The 27,303-nt window shown below is 51.9% G+C and overlaps 1 protein-coding gene across 1 annotated transcript in view; it reads left to right on the top strand.

Annotated features, from left to right (window-relative positions):
- The first annotated feature begins 1,084 nt into the window (after positions 1-1,084).
- The window catches only part of FAM107A (family with sequence similarity 107 member A), a 92,437-nt gene continuing 66,218 nt past the window's right edge, over positions 1,085-27,303 (top strand). Inside the window, exon 1 of the mRNA XM_027522396.1 lies at positions 1,085-1,434. Coding sequence (XP_027378197.1) covers positions 1,411-1,434 — 24 coding nt within the window. The 5' untranslated portion in view covers positions 1,085-1,410. The remainder of the gene's footprint in view (positions 1,435-27,303) is intronic.

The raw sequence follows: 27,303 nt of genomic DNA, 5'->3' as shown, positions 1-27,303 counted from the left end.
AGGGAGAGGAGGGCTGCGGCAGGCGAGGCCCCAGAGGCAGGCAAGACCGGATGAATCAGAGCCCGTGGACCATGGGGGACTCCAATCCATGGGCAAAGTCAGGTCTAGAACACCTGATCCTGCACCCTTCACCACCAGCTGCCATCTCATATGTCATCCGGGTCACAATCACTGTGCCAGGCTCTGTGCTGGAGGAAAGGGAAGGCCACCAGGCTTTCCCCACCCAGCCAGCTTTTGGGAAAGGACGCTGTGCCGAATCACACTGCTTGCCTGGGGCTCGCCAGCGGGCAGTGGGTCAATCATCCATATTAGTAACAGTGGGATAACAGCAGCATCTAAATTCCGTGGACAATTGCTGTCGTCGAAACCTGTGTCAGAGCTTTATGTGAATTACCTCATTTCAACCTCACAGCCCTGTGGGATGTGGGACCACTGTCATCCCAGTTTGGTCAAGAGGAAGATTGTGAAGCAGGGAATGACACTTAAGCTTTAACAGGACAATGGCTTCAGCTGCACACACCTTCCCTTCCAGCCCTCAGAGCAGCACCCCCCGTGAGCTGTGGTTATCTGACCACCCCACCACCACCACCACCACACACACACACACACACACACACAGGTGAAGAACCCATGGCTCAGAGGTCAAGTCATGTGAGGAAAAGAGCTGTGACTCCAGCCCAAGGTGCCCAGCCTTAATCTTGCCCGGGCCGGTGACAACCAGCAGGGAGGGGGTGAAATGAGGAGGAGGGTGACTGCTGGGCAACGCGGAAGGAAACCTTGGCCCCCAGCCTGGAATCTGGCCTCCAGATATTTTCCTGGCCTGAGCCCAAACTGGCCGCCTTGCTTGGACTGCTGCTCTGGTGAATGAAGCATTCCGCTCTGGGCATCTCTGCTCCAGAGAACCCCAGCCCCAAGTGCCTCCTCAGATCTGTCCTAAACAGGGCTGAGCAGCCTGAGGGTCACATCCCCACACAGACCCTCCCGGTCCCCCACCCCGGCCTGTCTGCTGGCTTGAAGGTCAAGGCCTGCCCTCCGGGCCGCCAGAGGTCACCCGCCACGCCCCAGCCGCCGCTGCCGGGGGACAGGACCGCTCTGCCCCTCCCTGGCAAGGGCAGGAGTGCATAAGGTGAGGAACCACCGGGACCCCAGGAGGGCATGCGGCTGCCTGGGGACACCGGCCCCTCGTCAGGATCAATCACCCTAAGCCTGTCTGAGGAGCAGCCGGCTTAGGAGCAGCCGTGAAAGCCGCCTTTGTGCCCAAGGAGAATGAGCCGCAGGAGGACGTGGGCCCCTGGCCCAGGGCACCCCTTGGGCCCCGGCTCCTGAAATAACACCGAGGGGAGGACCTCCTGCCTGGCCCCCGCCCCACCCTGCCCTGGGCCCAGCCAAGCCCGGTGCCCGCTTTGTGCCATGGGAGCTGCCCAGGGGAAGAAGGTAGGAGCCCCCGAGGGTCCTGCAGAGGCCCTGGACATGGGGAGGGAGGCTGCGCCCGCCAGGTGGGGTCCCTCACACACTGCTCGCCAGCCCCCTCCCTGAGCTCAGAGCTAAGATTTCATGTAGAAACCTGGCTGGGGCTCAGGGCAAGGCCGGCGTCCAATCTGTCCATCTCTGAATCAGACCTGGGGCCGCCCGGCCTCTCAGGCTCCCTGGTCTTATACACACACACACCCCCTTCCTGCCCTACCTCGGGTTCCCTGACCACTCCCCCCAGCCCCACCCCCAGCACCAGGGGAGCCTGGCACAGGTGAAGGCGGGGCAAGAAAACAATAACGACCATTGTAATTAACTTGGCTAACCAGTGGTCACCAGAGGTAGAGCCAAGGGCAAGTTACTGAAGCTATCTGTAGCTCATTCCCTCATCTGTGAAATCGGACAATAGTAGTCACTACCTCCCAGGCTTGTGGTGGGGATTAAAAGAATTATAACATGCGAAGCGTTTGAAAGAGTGCCTGGCACATAGTGAGCTATATGGTCCGTTGTTGGTAGATTTGTCTTCATATTATCCATCTATCCATGTTATCCATCCATTATCCTTCTAAGTCTGGGGTCTCCGTGGGGTGGGGGGAGGGAGTGTTGTAGGTAGCACAGCCAGTGCGGCATTTCTGAAAACGAGGTCTGTACACCCCTTGTGTTGGCTTTAAACATGGGGAGGGGGAGGTGTGGGAGGGGGCTTGTTAACCTGTCGCTTTCTCAGGGCCCACCCAGAGCTCCTGGGTCAGAGTCTCTGAGGAGGGGCTGGGGAATTCTGGCACATGTTCACAGCCATACCAGGACTGCCCACCAGCAATGTGGTCAGGCTGCCAGGTCCCAGCTCCTCCACCCGCTTACTGTGGTGAGGAACCCCACCCTCTGCATCCCAGTCCTCACCTGGGAAGTGGGGTGGGTACCCGTCTCTGGGGGGTTCCCTGAGATGCTGCCGGTAAAGTGCTTATCAGCTTCCTGACCCCCAGAGGGCCCCATACACGGAGACGCTAATCCTTACCCAGCTGTGATGACCTATTGTATTAAAGGCGGGAAAGCGAGGTTCAGAGGCCAAGCGTGACTTCTTAGCCAGTGTGAAAAAGGGCAGGATTTTGACTCCCTTCTGCTTAACTGCAAGCTTTCTGCCAACCCAGCCCATCCCACACTTTTCAGATTTAAAGAAGAGTACACCGTAGACCTATGGAGGAAGAACTCTGGTCCTCAGTTTCTCCATTTGCAAAACAGGAGTGTTGGGCTCGATAACCCCTGCATGCATGCTAAGTTGTATGACCCCATGGACTGTAGCCCGCCAGGCTCCTCTGTCCATGGGATTCTCCGGGCAAGAATACTGCAGTGGGCTGCCGAGCCTTCCTCCAGGCAATCTTCCCAACCCAGGGACTGAACCCAGATCTCCTGCATTGCAGGCCGGTTCTTGACCATCTGAGCCGCCAAGCCTCCTAGTGCTGGCCTCGCTTCCCATTGCAAGGCTGACTCCTGCCTGCAGGGGTCAGTGTGGGTCACCTGCAGTCAGGGCAGGAAGGTGATAGGACACAGCCTCTGGGAGTCCCAGAGCTGCCCTCCCAGCCAAGCTTCGGGCCCTGGCCCTGGCCCCAGCCGATCCCCTCTTTCAGAAACATTCTTTCCACTCCTCCCCTCTGGATCCTATCTGTGCTGAACCTGAGGCAGGGAGTCATCGTGGAAGCCAGCTTCCCAGGCCTAAAAATGACCCTAATAAGGTCTGTCCCTGGAAGGACGGAGTATAGCTCACGGTCTGCCTCTCGCTGTTCCTCCCCACCCCCTGGCAGACATCGGCAATCGATCCCCTACCCTTTCCCACTAAGTCCAGACAGCTTCAGAATCCTCAACGTAGCCTAATGGGTCAGTGAGAACTTGCCCCCAGGTTGAAAGCCACAGCTATCCCTGGACCCCCACCCCTTCCCCACCCCAGGGGAAAGCCCTCCAGGGAGAAGGCAGCCGGGCACAGTGATTGGGAACATGGGCTACACAGTCAGACAGGCCTGTGTCAGTTCATCCACACCCTCTGTGACCTTCGGCAAGTCACTGCACCTCTCTGATTCTACTTTAGTAAACGAAAGATAAAAGACCCTCTTCAGATTATCGTAAAACCCTAATGATCCCATGCCTGGAACAAAACGGGCGCTCAGTCTCTCCCTGAACCGGCTCCTCCCGTGCCTGCGTCCTCTTCTGAGCCTCACCAACCTTCCCTTGAGCCAGCACGGCCAATGGCAGGCATAAAAGCTGACACCCAGCAGCTGTGCCTTCCCCCGCTGGTCATGGTGAGCCAGGCTGGAGCGAAGGCTGTGAGCAAGCCTCAAGCCAGGCTCCCCCTTCGGTAGACCACCCCACCAGACCTCCCCCATGCCCACCTCCCTCTTTCCAGAAGCAACACCCCGCTGGCCTCTGTGTGGAAAGTAATCCCTGTCTCCTATGCATGTATTCTCCCACAGGCTTGTCCCATGAAATGCGCCCTGCTATCCTCAGAGGCATCCCATACCCCGCCCCCAGTTATGGTTTAATCATAATCATAAAATGACAAGTCTGAAAAAGCCTTGATGATGCGGTCCAGTCCCCGCCTCACTAAACAGCTGGGAAGACTGAGGTCAGAGAAGGGAAGGACTTCCCAGGGCCATGCAGCCAGGGCCAGGGCATTTCTGTAGCACCTGCAGCTCCTTCCCCAGCACCTTCCCCAGGAAGGGAGGACAGAGCTGCCCCTTGGAGATGACTCCTGCCCACAAAGTGCGCTCTCGGGTACCCAACTCCACCCACCACATCTTCATCTCTCCCACCCCAGCCTCCCCCAGCAAAATAGTACCTGGATACCTGCTCCCCTGGGTCTTCCCTGGTGGCTCAGTGGTAAAGAATCCTCCTTCATGTTGATGTATGGCAAAACCAATACAATATTGTAAAGTAATCAGCCTCTAATTAAAATAAATAAATTAAAAAAAAAAGAATCCTCCTGCCAATGCAGGAGACCTGGGTTCGATCCCTGGGTCAGGAAGATCCCCTGGAGAAGGGAATGGCTACCCACTCCAGTATTCTTGCCTGCAGAATCCCATGGACAGAGGAGCCTGGCGGGCTACAGCCCATAGGATCACAAGTAGTTGGACACAACTGAGTGACTAAGAACACTTGCACCTGCTTCCCTGTGCCAGGAACTGAGCCAGGGATGGAAAGGGATGGTTCCTGCCTTCACAGCTGTCTCTGTGAGTTGGGGAGACGGACAGGCAGGCAAATAATGATAGGTGGGAACAGCGCGTGTGACGGTAAAGATGGGGCTGACCGGTCGGAATTGTCAGGACCATCTCCAGCTGCAGTTGGGGGCGCCAGGTATGAGGACTCCAGGTTGAAGTCGGCTGCTGAAATTCCCATAAATTGTATTTCAGTTAGAATGCCATCTGCTTCGAGGAAGGGAAAACCAAAAACCAGTTGGTCTAAACAATAAGGAAATTTATTGGGTTCCCTAAGTGGAGATCCAATGGCTCAGTGATGTCTCCAGGGCATTTCCTAGAAACGCACAAGCAAGGTTCCCTTGAATTTCATTGGGAGCTATTAAGTCACATGCCACCCCTAAAGCAACCCTTTTCCCCTGGGGAACACCAAGGCCATTGGCTTCACCTGGAATCCTGAACCTGGTGCTGGCAAAGGATGGAAGCAGGACCATGGGATTGGTTGAGGCCAACCAGAGACCCCTTGGGGCTGGAGATCAGGCCCCCAATGTCACCCCCCAAAACCCAACAGGAGAGAGTAAGATGGATGCTGGGCATTCAGTCATAACGTGCCTGCCACCTCCGTGTGGGAGCTGGTGGTATCTCTGACCATGGTGTGAACAGAATGGAAAAAAATTGAGAAGTTCAAGGGGGAGGCAGAAAGCATGCTGGACCAAGAGTCAAAAAGCAGATACAGTTGCCCCTACTCATCCTGGGCAAGTTCTGAACTTCCCTTGAACTCAGCATGTTGTAATCTGCAAAGCGGGTACCCAGGCCACACTCAGGATTTTTGCAAAGGATCAAATGAAGGCATTTTCAATACACGGAAGCAGTGTTTCTGTTTGGAACATTCCAGAAGCTGGAAATATTGGCCAGCTGGGTGTGCGCTGATTTTCTTTATTTTTTATCTTTGGCTGCACTGGGTCTTTTGTGGTGCACGGGCTCTTGGCTGCTGTGCACAGACTTGCTCTAGTTGTGATGTGCTGGCTTCTCGTGGCTTCTCTTGTTGCGGAGGCACGGCTGTGAGGCGTGTGGGCTTCAGTAGTTACGGCTTGTGGTGCATGGGCTTAGGTACTGCCCCACAGCACGTGGGATCTTAGTTCCCCAGCCAAGGATCAAACCCATGTGCCCTGAATTGGCAGGTGGATTCTTAACCACTGGACCACCAGGGTCCTGGCATGGACCTGGTGGACACCATTTTCCTGTGCCCTAAGGCCACCTAATGACCGTTTTCCTGGGCCCTAAGGCCGCAGGACCGCCAGAGTCCTGGCATACGTTAATTTTAGAGAGATGAGTGCAGACAACAACGTCCTGCCTGGAGCCTTGCTTTAAGTTCTTGTGACAATGAGGTTGCAGGTCCTTGGGTAGAAAGGGCCCAGGAAAAGCAATTCCCGTGGACCTCAGACGGCCCTTGAGGGCATGGACACAGCATTCTCTAAAACATTCCTCCCAACTCAGCACCACCCAGGTTTTTCACTTCCATGAAGCCCTTGAGGGCATGGACACAGCATTCTCTAAAACATTCCTCCGAACTCAGCACCACCCGGGTTTTTCACTTCCATGAACAGCTCTGTTGATGTTTGCCAAAATGCTCATTGCTTTGCATTCATCTTCATTAGAAGAACGTTTCCGTGGCTGAAACAAAAGGGAAGAAAATTGGGAGAGATGGCTAATTTTGATAAACATCCTGGAAGGGAGTGTTTGTTCTTACAGAGCCCAAAAGGCACCCATCTGGCACAGCCCCTCTGACTCCCTGAACAGTTATCCCCATCATGATGGATGGGTGCTCTTAGCCCAGGCCCAGGGAAGGGTTCCACTCGCCGGCCCATAGCTGAGCCGGGCCTGAGGGCTGCGTTAGGAGCCCCTCGCCATCCAAGCCAACCTACCCTTGCTACTCTGCCCACCACCTCAGACCGTTTCTCTGAGGGGAAAGAAGTTCACCACCAGGTTCCCAGAGGACTCTGAGAATGGGGGGCTCAAGGCCAAGAGGAGAAGGAGGTCAGGAGCCCATGGTGAGGCCCCTTCCTCACCCCCAACAAAGCAGAGACCTGCTCCTGGCTGAGCCCTGACTCCCAGCATCCCGCCAGCCTCCCGGGCCTCACTCGCACCAGTGGCTGATGCCTGGAAGGCCTCCCGACAGCTGCCCGCACGTCCAGCCCATCTCTGAGCTCCAGGCCCAGGGCCTGCCCACCTACTCTTGTTCTCGGACCAGGCATGTGTTGAATTCTGACTGTACCCCCAGAAGACGTTCCGTCACAAGGTGTGAGGGCAGAAGAGGAGGAGGGGACATAGCAGTTTCTGAGCACTGACCCTGCCAGCCACCATGCTCGGGGCTTTCAAAGGCTTCCCTCCAGCCTCCCAGCCCCTCAAGGCAGACGATGCCATGCCCACATCATGGATGAGTGACACCCATGGATGCGGTGCTCTGAGCAGCTGAAAGGGGCTTTTGAAGGCAGGTGGAATGACCTTTGGAAGCAGAGAAAGGGCACCGTTTTCCTAAGGGCCCTAGGCCACCTAATGAAGCTGTCATTCCCTGCTGCTCTTGGCTTCCCAGGCTGGGTTCAGGAGTTCCCTGAACAGGTGTACAGGTCGGGCACTGCACAGAAGCGATGAGTGCATGGGTTCGTAGGGGTGGGAATCCATCCCACATCTGCCAGTGGAGCCTTGTCCCCGGGTGCTGGTTAAGTCTGCCCAGAGGCAAGAGTATTGCTCTATGTAATGATGCAATGCCATCACTTAAAGCCCCTCAACCACCTTTCCCAAGACTAAAACTTTTCCTGTCCGTCTTTGTGGCTGGAAGTCCAGCTTGGGAGGGAACGACATTGAAGGAGAAAGAAAGATGCCCGTCCAGCTGGCACTTCTTCTAGGATGTCTTCCTTGCGTGGGTCTCAAATGCCCACACAGGACTCGGGGCTGAGTAAGCAGGGGGAGGGGCAAGCCTGTTGCAGAGCTGTATTTGCCTAACTAGGTCTGCATGTTTTACTAAACCTGAAGGACTAGCAGGGGTAGCTGAGAAGGGGCCAGGGAGATGAGAAGGGGGTAATGGTCTTCTTGTGAATGTGCTAAGAATCCTCACCACAAAAGTACCGACGCCCCTATTTCACCAGGGCAAAAACCCAGACTCAGGGAGGCACCCTTCAAGTACCAGGGCTGGGACTTGAACCAAATCTGTCTGGTTCCTAAGACCACCTTCTCTTTTTTGACTTGTTTTTTTCAATCATCAGGATGAAACCACATCTCCAGCCAGAATAAATCTTCACCTTGTGGGTAGAGTTACTAGCTGGTGCTGATTCCGGCCCCACTGGGAGCAGCACCAAAGAAGGGCTTTAAAGTTCAGAGGAATTTAATTTCCATCATGAAAGAACTCGGAGGTGGGGCAGGAGGGGCCAAATCAAAGCCGGCTTTTGAGAAGGCAGAAACCCAAAAGCAGCTCCCTTGCGGGGCCCGGGGATCTGCTTTCGGAACATTGTGTCTCCTAAGCCCACGTGAACGAGGGGCTTTGTTAGAGTGAGAGATCAGATCTCAGGCCTGCGGTGGAAGGGAGGGACAGGTGGCTGGAGCCTTGTTTCTTCATCTAAAATCTGAGAGGGGCTAAACGCAACCAGCAAAGCCACGCCAAGGAAGCCACGGGAGGCAGGCTTGGTGTTGGTTTCCCTGCTCCCAAGGTGCAAGTCACGATGGGGCCTGGGGTGTCCCACAGGGCTGTCACCCATAAGAACAGAACCCACGGGGCCCAGCCAGAAACCAGGGGGTGACTGCTGTTCAGAGGGGCCTCCCTGCAGGGTTGTCCTTAGGCACTTACACTCTTGGGAACACTTTGGGGTCGTTTTGGGGTGGTGGTGTTCAGCTGCTCAGTCATTGTCCGACTCCTTGCGATCCCACGGACTGCAGCACACCAGGCTTCCCTGTCCTTCAGTATCTCCCAGAGTTTGCTGAAACTCATGTCTATTGAGTTTTGGGGTGTGCGATGGGGCAAACGTTCAGGGGGAGTCCTGCCATCAGGTCAGCATCAGTGAAGGTCCCACAGAGATTGTGATCACAAGCAAGCACGGGGAAGTGACGTCTTGGTTCCCTGGGGCTGGGTGGCTGAAAGCAGCAGAGGCGTATCCCCTCGCAGCACTGGAGGCTGGAGGCCTGCAATCAGGGTGTCGGCAGAGCCAGGTTTCTCTGAAGGCTCTGGGAAGAACCTGTGCTCTGCCTCTCTCTCTGCTCCCGGGGTATGTGTGTGCTTAGCTGCTCAGTTGTGTCCGACTTTTTGCAACCCCATGGACTGTAGTCCACCAGACTCCTCTGTCCCTGGAATTTTCCAGGCAAGAACACTGGAGTGGATTGTCATTTCCTTCTCCAGGAGATTTTCCCAACCCAGGGATCAAACCCGCATCTTCTGTATCTCCTGCCTGAGCAGGTGGCTTCCTTAGCGCTGCGTCGGCTACTTTGAGCCATCTTTGTCACCCCTTGGTTTATAGATGCATCTCACCCGGGTCTGCCAGTGTCGTCACGTGGCATCTCCTGTGTGTCTGTGTCTCTTCTCTTCTTAAAAGGACACCAGTCATATCAGCTTAGAGCCCACTCTCATGACCTCATTTTAACTGAGTACATCATCAAAAACCCTGTTTGCAATTCAGGTGACATGCACAGGTACAGGGGCTAGGGCTTCAGCATAGCTTTTAGGGGATACAATTCAATCCAACCCCTAACCGTGACCCCGTTCATCCTCTCTTGGCTGTGCTCCTGGGGCCTGCAGTTCATTTTAGCTTCTGTTCTTGGCAGTGGCTTCCCACGTGGGATACCCAGAGAGTTTCATTTTGATTCAGAATCTGACCCGCTACTCTCCTGAGTAAAGCCCTTCAAGAGCCGTTACAAGGAAATCACAACCACAGAGAAGAGGGTATGAGCCCTCTGTGCCTTACTCCGGCCTGGCCACCTAAGACGCTCACACTGACTCTGCTCCAGCCATGCTGGACTCCACGGCTTCCTCCAACAAGCCAAGAGCTTCCCTGCCTCAGAGCCTCTGTTCTGCTGTGCCCTCCACCCAGGGCGCTCTTCCCTGGCTCTTTCCATGACCAGGTCCTTCAGGCTTCAGCTTAGAGAGGCCACCCCTGACCCCTCCAGCTAAAGTACCTCGATCTTGGTCCCCAGTCCTGCAGCTGCTACACAGAACTTACTTGAGTATTTCTTTATTTTTAAAAATGTTTTGGCCACCCTCGATCTTCGTTGGCACATGCAAGCTTCCTCTAGTTGCAGCAAGAGGGAACTACTCTTCATTGTGGTGCTCGGGCTTCTCGTTGCAGTGGCTTCTCGTGGAGCACAGGCACTAGGTGCGTGGGCTACAGTACTGGCACAGAGGCTTTGTTGCCCAGAGGCATGCGGGATCTTTCTGGACCAGGGATCGAACCCGTGTCCCCTGCATTGGCAGATGGATTCCTAACCACTGGACCACCAGGGAAGTCCCTTGGCTGTTTCTTTAACTGTTTCATAGCTGGCTTTCCCAAGCTCCACGTCAGCTCTATGAGGGCAGGAACCTCCCTGTCACTCAGTCTGGATGCCAGGGGACATATCCTAGGAAGGAGACTCAGTGAATCCAGAGCTACCATCCAGGAAACTCACTCCTTCCTTCCACAGGTATGTCCTAAGCACCCACTTTGAGTCCGACGCTGCCTCAGGCCCCGGGCATGGAAGAGAGCCCAAGGGAGACAGACTACAGGCTGCACTGAATGACTGACCGACAGGATTAGCAAAGGGAGCCCTTCACACAGGCCTTCACCACTAGCTGCCAGAAAATACTGAAAATTCAAATTGTGGCTTCCCTGGTGGCTCAGACGGTAAAGAACCTGCAATGCAGGGAACCCAGGATCTATCCCTGGGTCGGGAAGATGCCCTGGAGAAGGGAATGGCAACCCACTCCATTGCCTGGAGAATTCCATGGACAGAGGAACCTGGAGGGCCAGTCCATAGGGTCACAAAAGAGCTGGACACAACCGAGCACGCATGCGGTGTGTCCTACCACACCCCTCCCCTCTGGTGTCTGTCACCCGCTGTGGGGCCCGAGAGCGGACAGGCGGCATGGAAGCGTAGGCCAGGATAAAACCACAGGCGGGGGTGGGATTACCTCAGCATGCTGCTGCTGCTTGTATTCCTTAATGGTCTTGATCTTCCCCGGATTGCGCCTGGTAAACACCTTCCACTTCACCCTAGTCTGAGTGGCTAGGAGACAGTAGCTTGATTGCTGGATCTACAGTGAGATGCCGCTGTTGTCCTCCTCTGCACTTGGGAAAATTGGCCCAGTAAGTGCTTGGCTCCAAAGTCTGCCCACCCCTTGGCCTCTGCGTTGCATTCGTTCTGCATTTGTACTGTATTTGGTTTTGCGCTAGTATTGTATTTGGTTGCAGTACACCTCCACATACCTACCCCACGGATATGTCGGACGAGGGGAGGACCAAGATCGTAAGGGTCAGTCAGGCTGTTTGAGGTGGAGTGTGCGGCAGGCTGCAGTCTGTAGTGTTGCAAAGGGCTGGGCAAAGTGAAGGGGCGTAGCGCACACGCATGGTCAGGACACGCATGGCGGCTGCTGTCTTGCCCTGTGTTCCTCCGCTGCTCGGCCAGCTTCTACTTCACCGATCCCCTGTGCACAGGGACGTGCTTGCCCTCTGCCCCAGCTCCTGATGGTTCTAATCCTTAGCCCAGAACAGCTCCACCTGCTAGTTTATTAAAAGGAAACACCTGCCCTCATGATGCTCCTTAACCTAAGGGGCTCTGCGGGCTATGCCCCAGCTGCTGGTTTCCCTGGTAACCGATGAGCCAACCTATTGGTCCATTCATCTATAAATAGCAGCTGCCTTCTTCCCTGAGTAGCAAAGGTGGCGGCCATGACCTGTCTGCTGGCCTGGCTGCTTTACACGCTGGCATGTCGATCTGGGACCTTTTGCTTCAGAAATGTTAGACCAAATGCACGTTTTGACGACTCTGTCAATATCTCCGGGCTCTTCTTTCTCGAGGCTGGGCAACCACAAGGCTTGCAGACCTGCGGGGGTAGCCCAGTGCCCTCCCTCCTTCCCCCACCGGTAATCACTGGTTTGTTTCCTACATCGGTGAGTCTGTTTTGCTGTATACGTGTGTGTATGTGTGTGTGTGTGTGTGTGTGTATATATATATATATATATTAGATTTGATGTATAAGCGACATCTGCATGTTTGTTCTTCTCCGTCTGACTTATTTCACTAAGCATGGTGTTCTCCAGGTCCTTCCATGTTGCTACAAATAGCTGAATGTCGTTCTGTTTTAAGGCTGAGAAGCACGCCACTGTGTATATATACCCCACACTTAATCCACTTGTCTGTTGATGAGCCCTTGGGTCTCTCCCATCTACTGGCTATTGTAAACGGTGCTGCTATGAACACTGGGGTGCATGTCTTTTCCAATTAGTGTTTTCATTTGTTCCAGATATATACCCAGGAGTGGGGTTGCTGAATTATATGGCAGTTATTTTTTGTTTTGAGGAACCGCCATCCTGTTTTTCATCATGGCCGAACCAATTTACGTTCCTACCAACAGCATACACGTGTTCGCGTTTCTCCTTGCCAGCATCTGTTATTTGTTGACCTGTTGATGATGGCGATTCAGGCAGGTGTGGGTGATACCGCATCATGGTTTTGATCCGCATTTCTCTGATGGTTAGCGATGTTGAGCGTCCTTTCATGTGCCCATTGGCCATCTGTATGTTGTCTTTGGAAAAAAATGGTTGAGTGTCCTGCTGTTTTTGTTTTTTTTTTCGATTGGGTTGTTTGCTTTCTTGGTGTTGAGTTGTAGGCGCTGTTGTGTTTTGCGTGTTGACCCCTTGTCAGTCATGTGGTTGGCGGGTATTTCCTCCCATTCAGAGGGTTGCCGTCATCTTGTGGATGATTTCCTTTGCTGTGCAGGGGCTTTTGCGTCGGCTTGGGTGCAGTTGGTATGTTTTTGCTGTTGTCTCTTTTGCCTTGGGAGACTAGGGGACTGTTGCCGTGTGGTGCTCCACCTGTGTCCTCTTCTGGGAGCTCTGTGGTTTCAGGTCTTGCTTTTGGGTCTCTCGTCCATTTTGAGCGTCTGTGCATGGCATGGAGGAATGCTCTGGTCTCATGTCCTGCACGTGGCTGTCCAATTTCCCCAGCACCATTTAGCGAAATGGTTGTCTCTTGTCCATTATATACTCTGGCCTTTTTCAGCTTTTCCTCTTTAAGAATAAGTCTTTAACAGCGATGATTTTAAAATCTGCAACTTTTAGTTGTCTCATAAGGTTTTAAGTGTGTTTGAACTTTTGAAATGTCTTTTGGTATAAAAAAAAATGAGGGGACACTTCCACTTCCCACTTCATTTTATGATAAAATAATGTTTATCAAAATTCAATAAGGACAGTAAAGAAAAGTAAATTACAGGGTGATGCACTCATCCATTGATGCAAAAAAAAAAAAAGTTCTAGGCAAGGCTCCAAAATCCCACAGCCAGGGCTTGGTGGCCCTGGAATTACTTTGAGCCCATGTGCTACAGCAGTCTCCTTGCTGTGGGTCTAGTCTGTGCCTGAGCAGGTCAGGGACTCTGGCCAGAAATGACCACAGGCTCTGTCTCAGAATCCTGCCATTCCAGAACCAGGCCAGAGTCAGTGGAAAGTTCCAGTGGCAGTTTTTCCAGGGATGCCTCATCCAGGTTCAGCCAGGTGAACCTGGGGGAAAGGGAGAGAGATGTCCCAGGGTGACTTCGCTGGCCCGGTCCTGTCCACTGGCATGTGGCCTGTGGGCACTCCCCTGCCCCTGCTCTGCCCACAGCCAGGAGCCTCCCAGCTACAAAGCCTGGGCCTGCATCCCCAGGAGCTGCAGACACCTGCAGGAGCTGAGACTGAAGACTGTCGGGCGCAGATGTGACACTCAGGCCAAGGACTGGCCCTCAGGGCCCAAGCTTTCTGCCTCCACCTCCTGCGACCATCCCAGGGCAAGGGCTTGGCCGGCATGGGAGGCTGGGCTCCTTGGCAGGGCTGTGTGGGGACAGTCTCCTGCAGAGAGCCCGGCCTCCTCCCAGGCTCACCACTGCACAGGGTGGGTCATGGCCTGGGGGTACCCAACCCTGGCAGGGGAGCCATCAGAGAAGACTTCCTGGAGAAGGTGCTATCTAAGCAGACCCCTGGAGGGATGTGCCAGGCCAAGGGGACGGTGACAGTGTTCCAGGTGAAGGGAGACAGGCAGAAGCTGGGCAGGACTAGGGCAGGGGACAGTGCTGTAGGAGAGGACGGGGGGCGGGGGGGCCAGAGGTTGGGGGAACTGGACCAAGCAGCTGGGCGTGAGACGTGTCTGAGGTTAGGCAGCTGGGAGTCAGCAGTAGCTTCACACCTGGGGCCCCGGCCATGAAGTCCGGAGAACCTCGGTTTGCATCCTGGCTTTCCTGCTCACTAGCTTCATGACGTTGGCTACCTCCTTGACCTCAGCTTTCCCATGTATGAAACTGGGTTAATAAAAGAACCTACAAAACACAGCACTTGACACATTGTAAAGGCTTAGCAAAGGGCTGCTTACTATTTGTTATTCTATCTGATCAAAGTTGGTCAGCTCCTTCCGGCTGGCCACGAGGAGCTGCCAACCATCAGCAGTATGTATCCTTCAGAGATGATAACTGAAGCCCAGGAGCGGGTGTGGTAACAGAGGAACGGGGAACAGGAGAAATGGATCCCTGTGCTCCACCAGAGGCCGGGGAGTGAGAGAGGAAGGTCAAGCAGATTTGCTTCCTTGCAGGGAACAGATTGTAGTAGCAGCCGTTCGTGATCAAAGCCAGATGAATTGGCTTTTTTCCCTCTTTATTTTCCTAACTTTCCACAACACTCCATTTTCATCATTTTTAAAAGTGGACTTTGCTCCTCTAATTTAAAAGTCTTCTCATGTATTACTCAAATACTATATGATAGAAAAATCATAAAGTACAGAAAAGGAAAACTAAAATCACCCATTATTCTTGCGTCCAGGATGACCACTGCTGACACGCGGTGGGAATCCTTTCAGACCTGGCGGTCCACGCTGTCAGTGTGGGAGGCGGACCCGTGAGGACTTGCCCCCCACTCTGCGGTAGGTCACACATCCTTTGCTGTGGCTCCTTTCTCGTGGGTGCATCGAGTCCCGTGCATACAGGCCTGCTGCGGTGTGCTTAGCCAGCCCTTGATTTGGAGGTATTCGGTTTGTTTTTGTGCTTCCACATCGCAGTAGATGTATTTTGGTACCCACCCCTTGTCCTTTCCTTGGGATAAATTCCACCGTTAGGCTCATGGGTGGGTTTCCATGAAGTAACATATAAAATGCTATGTGTATATGAGGATGTTCAGACTCCTCAAGAAGAGGGAGCAGGGCCATGTCAGGATTTTGACGGAGCTCGTTTCCCAGAGGTGAGAATCTCAGCTACAGAAACCATAATCTCCAGAGTGTGACTCGACTCATTCTTCATTCTCATACTGAGCACTTTGGCAACTTGGACCCACAGGGCTTCAAATAACTTTTTTTCAAGGAAATAATAATATCCCATTTAGTGAGTGATCATGATGCGCCAGGTACCGTCTCACAGCAACCTCATGAAATCGGAACTCCTGTGGTCCCCAGAGCTCAGAGAGGTTAGGTGCCTGGCCCCAGGTCACACAGCAGGGCAATGGTGAATGCAGGAATCAGCCCCAGGCGGGCGGCAGGCTCACGGCCCACTCCCTCAGCCGTGGGCCTGGCCCAGCATCACCACCCAGCGCAGTGGTGGTTCCCAGAGTGAGGGAGCATGCCCTGAAGCAGCCGTTCCCTTGCTTCTCTAGGTCAGGTTGTCACGGCTCGCTGGGCTGAGTTTACTCCAGGGAACGTCCCGTAAACACGTGCTGCAGAAAGTCAAGAGCACCTGCCTGACCCATGGTGGTCAAATGTAGAGAGGATGTAGCAGATTTGGGATTCTTTGGGCAGAACTACCCCCTCCCTGACGGTAAAGAATCTACCAGCAGTGCAGGAGACCTGGGTTCGATCCCTGGGTTGGGAAGATCCCCTGGAGAAGGAAATGGTAACCCACTCCAGTATTCTTGCCTGGAGAATCCCATGGACAGAGGAGCCTGGCAGGCTACAGTCCATAGGGTCACAAGGATTCGGACACAACTGAGTGTCTCACAAACATACCCCCCGCCCGCACACACACCCTCCGTGTCCAGCCACCTCTTTCTCCACCAAGGCTGGGGTATGGAGCAGCCCAGACTTAGGACACCTTTATCTGGCACATAGCAATCAACCCCACATGCTGGGGGAGACCCGTGTTTCCTTGAGCTAAAACAGCCACAGCTCTGCCCACCACTCAGGCAGAAAGCACGGTGGCCCTTGGACATTCAGTGAGTCCTCTGGGAATAATACCAGTGCACTTTTCCAAGAGCTGGACTGGCTGAGCACACTTATTGTGCCCCACACCTAAGTGGGTGACAGAGCTAGGCGGTGTCACAGTAGGGATCGACACCAAGGCAGTCTTGACCCCAGGCCCACAGCTTTCTCCCGAAACCCCCAGGAAACCCAAGGAACTTGGGAAAGTTCCAGACTTGGGCAGAATTAGGCAGTGAGCACCTGGAGGCAGGGACCAGGCCTGCCTCATCCCTACAGACCAAGCCTGCCGGACGAGGGATGCTGCACTGGACAAGCCTGGGGTGCGGCCCCTGTTTGCCACCTGCCAGCCGTGCAGCCTTGGGAGAGTTTCTTAACCCCTCTCCACCCCAGTTTCATCATCTGTGAATGGGGACTAGTTGTGGCCATTTATTGATAGTGTGGAGACCTCAGGCAGCAAGCCAGATGAGTCAGCAGAGCAGGAATCAGACGTGATTCCTGCCCACCCGGCTCCATACTGTGCCTGACACAGGAAGTGGCTGTCATCAGAGCTGGAATGACCTCCATCCTGCGAGTGATTGAACTGCTGCCTCCTCGGGTTCGATACAAAGTCTCCACAGGGAACAACCTCAGGCTGTCTAGCTCTCAACTAGGAATAATGACGTAAAACAGTTATGGAGACAGCTAAGATGTATTGACTGCGGACTGTGAGTCAGAGGCCAGTTCTCAGCACTTCACATATTAACTATTCAAGACCCAGCCCTGGGAGAAGGTGGCAGCTCCCCACACTGACCCTCCAGGGAGGAGAGGCGGGGTCAGCAGCCACGCCCAGGCCAGCCCATCTGTGCCTCAGGCCTGGGGGGTGTCCTCCCAGGAGACCCCAGGCCCCACATCCACTTCTGGGAGCTGGAAAAATGTCTTTACCACCTCACTAGCAGTTCTGATGGTTTGGGATTGGGGTGGTCTGCACAGGGCTGGAGAAACAGAAAGTGGAAAGTGTTGGGGAGAACTGACTTCCAAGCCTCCGCGGGGCCTGGGGCAGCGCTCTGAAAGCCTTTGTTGATTGTAAGCACGCCAGGCTTCCCCGTCCTTCACTCTCTCCCAGAGTTTGCTCAGGTTCATATCCATCGAGTCGGTGATGCCATCCAACCATCTCATCCTCTGTCATCCCCTTCTCCTCCTGCCCTCAATCTTTCCAGCATCAGGGTCTTTTCCAATGAGTTGGCTCTTTGCATCAGGTGGCCAAAGTATTGGAGCTTCAGCATCAGTCTTTCTAGTGAATATTCACTTTTTTTTCTATATGCATAGGAAGCATAGAAAGAAAGACTGGAAGGGTATATGTACCAAATGTTAACCTTGATTATCTTAACTATGGAGGGGCCATGGGGGGATATAATGGTCATTGGGTGATTTTGTTTTTTTGAACTTTTTACATTGTTAACAATGAGCAAATGTTAATTTTATGCTCAGAAGAAAATAACATATTTCTGTAAGTTCAGCACCCACCCCATTTTATAAAAGAAATGAAGCCATTTGGTTCATTTAGGCCAAGCCATTTGCCCAAGGTCACACAGCAAGAAGGACATGGCCGTCTCTCCTTTTCCCACGACCGTGCCCTGAAAACAGCCAAATCCTACCAGCTCCCCTGGCTCCCCCAGAGAGTCCCCTGAGAGAACTAAGGATCCCTGCAGATCTTGGGAACGTGGCCAGTGGAAAAAAATACATGTAAGCCCCCATTCCAGCTCCATGGACTAGCCGCTTATTCATAAATAAAAGAATGCCCAGGCTATTCTGGGCACCTGTAATTTTCTACTTGAATAACCGGGGAAGTGGCTGCCTGCCCGCCTCTCTGCCCCACTCACGGCGCCGGAACGGGGGAAACGCAATCTCCCCTGGTGTAACGGGATCTGGGGCCAGGCCTCACTGCTGATTTCCTTGTCCCTGCCCCGTTCCAGAAAGCCCCAGTGTCCCCCAGGCCACCCCCACGGGAGACTAGGGAGGGAGAATCCAGGCCAGGTATGGATGCTGTGGAATAGGTGGTTTCTTGCAGGTGCTGAAACCAAACCCCACCTCCACCACATGTAGCTGTGGGATGCTGGGCAAGTGACTCAACCTCTCTGAGCCCTAGTTTCTTCATCTGCAACATGGGAATAATGACCCCACCTTGCAGGTTTGGTGGCGGTGAGGTGTCTGGCTCTTAGGCTAGTTGTTGTTGGGCAGCTGGTGTTATTCCAGGTGTGAGGAAGGGGCTGTTCCGGAAAGAGACCCACATGGGATTGTCGGGCGGTCATCTGACTCTGCTGATGCGCTCTGTGCTCTTAGATAAGGAAAGTGAAAGTCGTGTCCGACTCCTTGTGACCCCGTGGACTGCAGCCTGCCAGGCTCCTCTGCCCATGGGATTTCCCAGGCAAGAATACTGGAGTGGGTTGCCATTTTCTTCTCCAGGGATCTTCCCCACCCAGGGGTCGAACCTGTGTCTCCTTTATTGGCAGATGTATTTCTCTTTTTTTTTTTTTAACCATCTGAGCCACCAGGGAAGCCCAGATAGGGAAATTCCCTTGACTATTTGAAGCAAAGTTATTTTTTCTGTGTATCAAAGTAATTATGATAAATATTAAAAAAAAATTTTTAAGTGAATGAAGAAAATTTAATCATAACTCTTAACTGCTATTTATTGAGCATCTACTCTGTTCTAGACCCTTCTGGGTGCTTTACATGCATTCGCTTAATTCTCCCAAATCTACTCCTGTTCAGAAAGGAAAACACTGGGGCTTGGAGAGATGATGGGACTCATGTGAGGTCACACTGCTGGCACGTGAGGCAGAAATAAAACCCAGACCTCTCACTCTCCAAAGCCCACTGGTTTCTATTGTAGTGTTACACATTACTACAGAACCTGCAGCTTCCATATCTGTCACAGTTCCCATGGGCTAGGGTCCTAGCCTCGCTTAGCCACATCCTCTGCTCAGAACCTCACAAGGGATTGGTCAGGCTGGGCTCTCATCCGGAGGCTGACTGGGGCAGAATCCACTTCTGAGCTCATTCAGGTTGTTTGCAGAGTTCAGGTCCCTGTGGTTGTAGGACAGAGGGCCCAGAGGCTTGCTGGTTGCTGTTGGAGGTTGTCCTCAGCTCTTTGAGGCCACCCACAGCTCTGGAGGCTGCAAGCTGTTCCCGGCCTTGTGTATGTCTCAGCAGGTCTGCTCACTCCATCAAGTCAGCAAGGAGAACCTCTTTGGCATTGCATGTGAGCAAGGCATGCACGCACGCACGCACACACACACACACACACACACCCATTACCATAGTTATGTGTGGCATAGTCTAGTGTTAGAATCAAGTCACAGATCCCATCCACACTCGGAGGGAGGGGCTTATACCGAGGTGTGAAAACAGAAGGCAGGGTTACTTTGAGATATCTCATGCTCTTTTCCCCACCAGTTTCCTCACCCCCACCCTCCAGGAGAAAGCTCAGAGCTGGCAACTGTGAAGTAACTCTCACACGGCCAACTCCTGGTCATATGCTGGGCCAAGAAAAGTGGCCCTCGTGGGATAATGACTCATGACATTTAAGAAACATCTGAACCCCCCGACCCTTAGTCCCACAGGTCCAGAGGCAGAGCACAGATGGGCAGGACATCATGCTCAATCTCAGAAGAGTTGCCAGACAGTTGGGAAAATATACCAGCCAAGTGCTCTTTTGTAGGAGCCCTGGGTTAAGAGGGAATAAATAATAATATAGCAGCTCTTATAGCAGAAAGTCGGAGAAGCCAATGGCAACCCACTCCAGTAGTCTTGCCTGGAGAATCCCAGGGATGGGGGAGCCTGGTGGCCTGCCGTCTATGGGGTCGCACAGAGTCAGACACGACTGAAGCGATGCAGCAGCAGCAGCAGCATAGCAGAAAGTCCAGGAGTAATGGCTTCAGGTAAGGCTGCATCCAAGGTCTTTATAAAGTCTTCAAAACCTAGTCCCTCTCTTCGTCATGGCTGCACTTTCCTCCTGTTGGTCCCATTTCTGGGCCTGTCCCCCTCAAAGAAACTTCCAGGGGCTGCAGACTTATATCATTCTTATAGCTAGAAGGGAGACAAAGGGATGGGCGGGAGCATGTCTTGTGACAGGAAGTCTTCGTAAATGAACTTGAGAGAGGAGGTTGAAATGTAGAAAGACTGAAATGCAGACAGCAAGACTCGCCTTGACTCTGTGGGCCAACATTTTCCAGTGCCTTCCACAAGATTTTAGCAGGGATTACATGAGCCAGCAGTTTCCGGCCCGCAGTCTGGGTGAAGGCCAGCTAAACAAGTGTCTTTCCTGCAGAGCCCCTGCATGTTTGCGCTTCCAGCAGAGAATCTTTGAGAGCAGAGCATCCCCTAAAGAGTAGTTCTCAATACTTCATTTTGAGAAGTGCTGCTGTGGGTCGTAGGGAGCCGCTGAAGGCAGCAGAGCAAGGAAGCAAGTCAGCAAACGTGTTCTGGGAAGAAAGCAATGGAAGCCCACTTGGGGATGACCATCGTCATCCATATGAAGGATGATGATCGCCCAGACCAGGGGGTCAGTGGCAGAAATGGGAATGCAGGTACATGGAGAGAGATGGGACATAGGAAAGTATATAAGTGGGTTCAGAAAAAAACTGCTGTTTTGGTGATGGTGACAGTGAAATTTGGTTTTGATTTTAGCTTTTCCACTGAAAGCAGGGGCAGTATTGGGACAACACATGGGCTTGGAAGTCCAAAAAATTGGTTTTCGGCTCTCCAGCTCTGCAATTTGGGCATGTTACTGTGTCCGCACACACTGGGATTCCCTCACTTGTTAAATGAGGGCATCGAGTCCTTTTTCTCAGGGATCTTGTGAGTATTCCAAGACAAATACAGGGAGAGACACTGCTCAGCCATGATGGAGAATCTGGTACCAGACCAACCGGAAATATCACAACACCCGACAAAGTAAAAGGCAGCTGCTCTCAGAGAGTGGAGTGTGTGTGTGTCTGTGTGTCTGTGTGTGTGTTAGTCACCTTGGTCGTGTCTGACTCTGCCACCCCGTGGACTACCAGGCTCCTCTGTGGGATTTCCCAGGCAAGAATACTGGAGTGGGTAGCCATTCCCTTCTCCAGGGGATCCTCCCGACCCAGGGATCAAAGCCAGGTCTCCTGCACTGCAGGGAGAGTTTACCACTGAGCCACCAGGAAAGCAAGTGCCACTGGAGCTTCGATCCTGAGGGAAGGGAAACTCACCAGGTGAGTCCCTCACCACGTAGTCTTTCATCCTGGGACAATGCCCAGAGCATGGTTCAGCGCGCAGGGGGCCAAACAGAGCACGACCGTCCTGCTGAGTACAAGGGGCAGCGATCAGAGTTTGGGGCAACCAAAGGAGGAATGTACAGGCCAAGACACTGGAGGGGAGGGAGCTGCAGAGCCAGGGGGCCCCAGAAGTCTGTGCAGGTCTCCCAGGACCCACATGTCCTTGTCTAAAGGTTTGGCTATGCCAGCCCAGAGCAGGACTATCCACGGATTGCCAGAGGGCCGCTGGCAGGGGGTTGAGAGCAGACTGAGATACTTCAAGTCAGGCAGAGCTGGGAGACACAGGACCGACCTTCACCCGAGGCATCAGGCCAAGACAGGAGAAAGGCCCTACAAGTGGGGACTGTGCTCTAGTGGAAAGCAGTTCCAGACCTGCCTAAACACAGCCTAGAGCCAAATACTTCAAGGTCCTCAGAGGAGGGAGTTGGGAGGCAAGACCTTTCATGTTAGGCAGGCTTGGGAAGGAACTTGGGCTTAGCTCCTCCCCTAGCAAAGTGTAAAACTGAGCCCATGAGATTTCAAAGGGATCAACTGTTAATTGAACTGTCTGCTAACGTAAAATTTAACACTGTTCAAAAGAAAATAGAACCCAGAGTCCCTACAACACATCACACACACACGCACACACACACAAACATCCAGTATGTGAGCTAAATTTTCTAGACATGAAAAAAAAAAAAAGAAAGACACCAGGAAAATATGGTCCTTAGTCAAGTAGATCCTACAGGCAATAGACAGTGATCCTAAGACCGTCCAGAGGTCAGTTTAGCAGATACAGACCCGAAAACACCTATTCCAGGATTTGGCACTTAGCAGATGCCCAATGAACGCAGCTGTTCCTCTCCACTTGAGCAAAGTAATCATTGTCCCCCAGAAGGCTTTGAAACCCAATGGTAAAGAAATAAAGGGAAACGTACTCTGTCTCCAAATACTGAGTTCTTTCTGTGTCACCAGGCAGGGCTTGGGGTGGGAGCGCTGCTCGTGTAGTAACGACAGAGATGAGCCATGACCCTATCAGCAACTCACTGTGGAGTCCCTTGATCCTCTGTGCCTCAGTTTCCCCATTTATATAATGGGGTGAACAGGTAGGTCATCTCAAAGGGCCCTTTCTCTCCAGGCTTCTTAGTTTGTCTGGTACAGGAGCTGTTCTCAGCCAGGATCCTCTCTGTGCTGGGGCCCAGAAGGAGTGTTGGAGGAGGAACTGGATCCGCTGCTAGTGCCTTGAGGGGAACAAGTGGTAGAATGTCTCTCTCCGAGGTACAATAACTTGGGGCTGCGGGCAGAGCCTGGGCTCATTTTCCAAAGGAAACTTTCTTGAGAGGCATCTCCTAGCAACCAGCTCCACCGACATACAAGCTTCAGGGACCTCAGCTGGAACACAAAGGCTTTCTGTGGCTCCCTTCTTCAAAAGCCCGGGTTGGAACTGACTATTGGCCAAGATGCTAATGTGATGCACAGAAAGTGTATGGTAGGGCACTCAGTGGGCAGGGAATGTGGGATGGTACACACCCACAGCCTCAATCCCCTTTCCCTCCGTGGGACTACCAGCAGTCTAGTTTCAAGGCTCAGAGCTAGGACTTCACATCTGAGTTCAAAACCTGCTTCTGTCTCTTGTTAGCTGTGTTCAGTTCAGTTCAGTTGCTCAGTCGTGCCCGACTCTTTGTGACCCCATGGACTACAGCATGCCAGGCTTCCCTGTCCATCACCAGCTTCCGGAGCCTGCTCAAACTCATGTCCATCGAGTCAGTGATGCTATCCAACCATCTCATCCTCTGTCATCCCCTTCTCCTCCTGCCTTCAATCTTTCCCAGCATCAGGGTCTTTTCCAATGACTCAATTCTTCACATCAGGTGGCCAAAGTATTGGAGTTTCAGCTTCAGCATCAGTCCTTCCAATGAATATTCAGGACTTATTTCCTTTAGGATGGACTGGTTGGATCTCCTTGCAGTCCTAGGATCTCTCAAGAGTCTTCTCCAACACCACAGTTCAAAAGCATCAATTCTTCGGCACTCAGCTTTCTTTATAGTCCGACTCTCACATCCATCCATGACTACTGGAAGATTAGCTGTGTAACCTTGGGCAAGTTACTTCACCTCTCTGAGCCACAGTTTCCCCAGCTATAAAATGGGGATGATAATATGTAGAGGGTTGGTGCTCCACCCACGTCTCCTTTACCGGTCCAGCACACCCATCTCCTAGCTGCCGTAAGCGTCCGCCGCTAACAACTGCACTCTCCTCAAAACAGGTGCCCTCGCTGATGGGAGAGACATCACCCGGAGACATTTGGGGGGTTGACCCCACCTCCCTGGTTATCCTTTCCTGTTGTTCCTATAGCCAGTGACCAACTGATAGGGCAGAATAAGAGCCCAGTGTCCTTGCCTCAGAGTGGGGCAGAGCTGTGGTCACAGAATCACGCTGAACCAAGACGTCAGCAGAACCCACTTCCTTGCTTAACCTCTCCTGCCCCATCCTGCTTCCCTCCCTACTGCTTCACAGATTTCCTGAGAGAGCTCTCCTTCAACAAATCACCTGGCTGGACTCCCCACTTCAGGGGAGACTGGGAGACCCAAAGCCATGAGAGTAGCTATGTCTTGGGCCACTGTGAGGATCCAGTGAGAGACTGTATGAAGTACCCACTAGTGCCTGGCACACAGGATGTGCTCAGTAAAGGGCCATCATTATCTTAACTCTTCCTCTTATCTTTATTATTATAATTAAAGATAGTCCTGGGATCAGAGGGTGCTTCTAATGTGAACAAGAGCTAGAGGCCATCTTAGTATGAGAGGATAAGATTTGCATTTAGATTGGCTAATACATTTAAAACAGTTATTAACTTTCTTTGTTTCCTAAGCTAATATTAAAAACTTATTCTATTATAAAAACAATACAAGTTCATTGCCAAAAAAAAAAAAAAAAAAACACTCCAAGGAAATGCAGAGAATTGCAAAAATGAATTAATGAGTAAAATTCCCTACCACTTGAGTATAATCACTGAGGGCATTCATTCATACTCTTCCAAACATTTGCCATAGAAGTTCACATAAAATACATATAGAGATATACACATAATATCAATATCTGTATAGGCAAGCATATCCATATTGATCAAGGCTATGGTTTTTCCAGTGGTCATGTATGGATGTGAGAGTTGGACTATAAAGAAAGCTGAGCACTGAAGAATTGATGCTTTTGAACTGTGGTGTTGGAGAAGACTCTTGAGAGTCCCTTGGACTGCAAGGAGATCCAACCAGTTCATCCCAAAGGAGATCAGTCCTGAGTGTTCATTGGAAAGACTTTGAAGCTGAAACTCCAATACTTTGGCCACCTGATGTGAAGAACTGACTTATTTGAAAAGACCCTGATGATGGGAAAGATTGAAGGCGGGAGGAGAAGGGGACGACAGAGGATGAGATGGTTGGATGACATCACTGACTCAATGGACATGAATTTGGGTAAACTCTGGGAGTTGGTGATGGACAGGGAGGCCTGGTGTGCTGCAGTCCATGGGGTTGCAAAGAGTCGGACACAACTAAGAGACTGAACTGATATGTATATATAAAACACTAAATCCATAACACTGCATATTTAATAATTAAGTGATTTTTCCCACTTCATTTTCTCATATAGGTATTGGGTATCTTCTGTGTTAGTAAACACAGATCTACAGTATCAGTTGTAGCCACAAATTGTTACATTTTATGGAGATAACACAGCTTATTTAACTAGACCCCTATCTAGACATTTACCTTTTTGCCAATGTTTTTTACTGTTATGAATTTTATTTATTATTTTTGGCTGTGCTGGGTCTTCATTGCTGCGAGGGCTTTTCTCTAGTTGTGAGTAGGAGCTACTGTCTAGCTGCTCTGTGACGGGCTTCTCCTTGCAGTGGCTTTTCTTGTTGCAGAGCATGGGTTCTAGAGCACTCGGACTTCAGCTGTTGTGGAATGTGGGCTCAGTTGTTGCGGCGGCCAGGCTTAGCTGCTCCACTACATGTGGGGTCTTCAAGATCTGGGATCAAACCCATGTCCCTTGTATTGGCAGGTAGAATCTTTACCACTGAGCCATGAGGAAAGCTCTTCCTCATACGAATAATGCTGGTTAATGCAAATCCTTGACAATGTTTCTTTGCGTATGTGTTCAGCTACTAACACAAATTCCCAGGGATGGATGGAATAGATACTGGCATGGCCCTCCCTGCAGGAGGCCTGTACCACCAACTCCCTGCAGGTGTGCGCCTGCGTGGCCATCGCCCCACACCAGGTGTCCAGCACTCTCCAACACTACGTACCATTTTGTTTTAATTTCTGCCAATCTGACCGGTGAAAAACAATACTCCATTGTTAACTGAGTGTGCATTTCCTTAGTTTCTGGAGAGGCCAAGTATCTTTTCTTACATTTGCAGGCCATTTGGATTTTGCTGGCTGATGAATGCCATTGTCCCCTCTTTGGCAAGGGCCTTGTGAGCGTCTCCTCTCTCCGCCCTTCCCCACCCCAGGCCACAGGCTCAGTGGCTCCCCTGGAGTGTTACTTGTACCTAAGCAGCAAAGCTGTGCTTCCTACAAGACTAGCCTCCCAGGGAAGCTGAGTCCTCACTCTCAGATCCCCCCAGGCAACCAGAGCTGAGATTAGTGCGGTCCACTCCTTGCCCTCAAGATGCACCCTCCCTCTGCCCCAGCAAAGTCCCCTCTTGGCCCCATCCACGTCCCCACACCAAAGAGATTTTAGAAACCAGATCTGCTTAAAGAAAAAAGAAATCTATTCTCAAATTTCAAACCCACCCAGCAAACAAATTCCAGGGCTGATTATTAGCATGACTTGAGTCTTTTTTCAAAACATTCCTTTAAAGTTCAGTGCTCCTGAGAGGTTAAAATGAGATTGTACTCATGCCAAGATCTATCACCATTGAAAATGCCCCAACCACTGACCCAGGGATCCTCCTGGTAAGAATTTCCCCTCCAGGTGGGCGTACAGAAGGCCATATGTAAAATGCTCACAACAGCAAAATAAGAGGTGGCATCCTAAATGTGCAAGTAAGGACCTACAAAGAAAAAAGTTACGAATGACATTTACCGGGAAACACTGTGCAGACAGTAAAATAATACACTGAGACTGAACGTGCTTGTGTGGAAAGATGCTCTCGAGACGCTGTAAAGTGAGAACAGCAAGTTCCCGAAGAGTGTTTTATGTTTGCATTTTTCAAAAGGAGAGAGTTCTAGTTGTTTATGGAAGTGGAGACGATTCTTGGGTGGCGGGGGCGGGTAGGAAACTAATAAAGGTTTCATCTTGCAGAGAGATTTGGGGTTAGAGTATTTGGAGATTTTTTTAAGTCATACTTTATACTCATCTGCATTGCTTAAATTACTAGCATGAATGTGCTCTACTTTTATATAATGAAAAAAACATAAAAGTTTAAATGAATAATACTAGTTGTGATCAACAATAATAGTTGTGATCAATAATGACCTGATCATCGGTAATCGTGATAGTAGTATGGTTGTTAAATAGCTGACTGAACGCCAGTTGTGTGCCGGGCACTGTGTTTTCCATCATTCACTCTTAAAACCAGCCCTATTTTGATACCCATTTTATACACGAGGCAACCTGAGTCCTAGGTTAAGAGGCTGATTAAGGCTCCATGTCATTACAAAGCCCTGGCTCTTTGCTCAGGGTGTGGTTCTGGTGCCCCAACAAGCCCTGTGTGTGGGCTCTGTCAGGACCTCTGCAACTGGGTCCCTCCTGGTAGGCTGGATCCCAAGGGGCAGCTGCTCTGCCATCTGTGCCTACGATCTGTGACTTTTCTCCTTCCCCCACCTCACTCCTCACAGTTGGGCTGTCCAATACAGGCTACTCAATTTAATGAAAAATAAGAATAAAACTTCATACCCGCCATGGCACTGGTCACATTTCAAGGTCTATACAGCCACATGTGACTCGTGGCTGCTGTATGATCAGCATAGATAGGGAGCGTTCCCATCGCCATATAA

Source organism: Bos indicus x Bos taurus, chromosome 22, assembly GCF_003369695.1.
Source record: "Bos indicus x Bos taurus breed Angus x Brahman F1 hybrid chromosome 22, Bos_hybrid_MaternalHap_v2.0, whole genome shotgun sequence".
Classification (NCBI taxonomy): domain Eukaryota; kingdom Metazoa; phylum Chordata; class Mammalia; order Artiodactyla; family Bovidae; genus Bos; species Bos indicus x Bos taurus.
The sequence above is the reverse complement of the archived record's forward strand: the minus strand, read 5'-3'. Positions and strand labels throughout refer to the sequence as shown.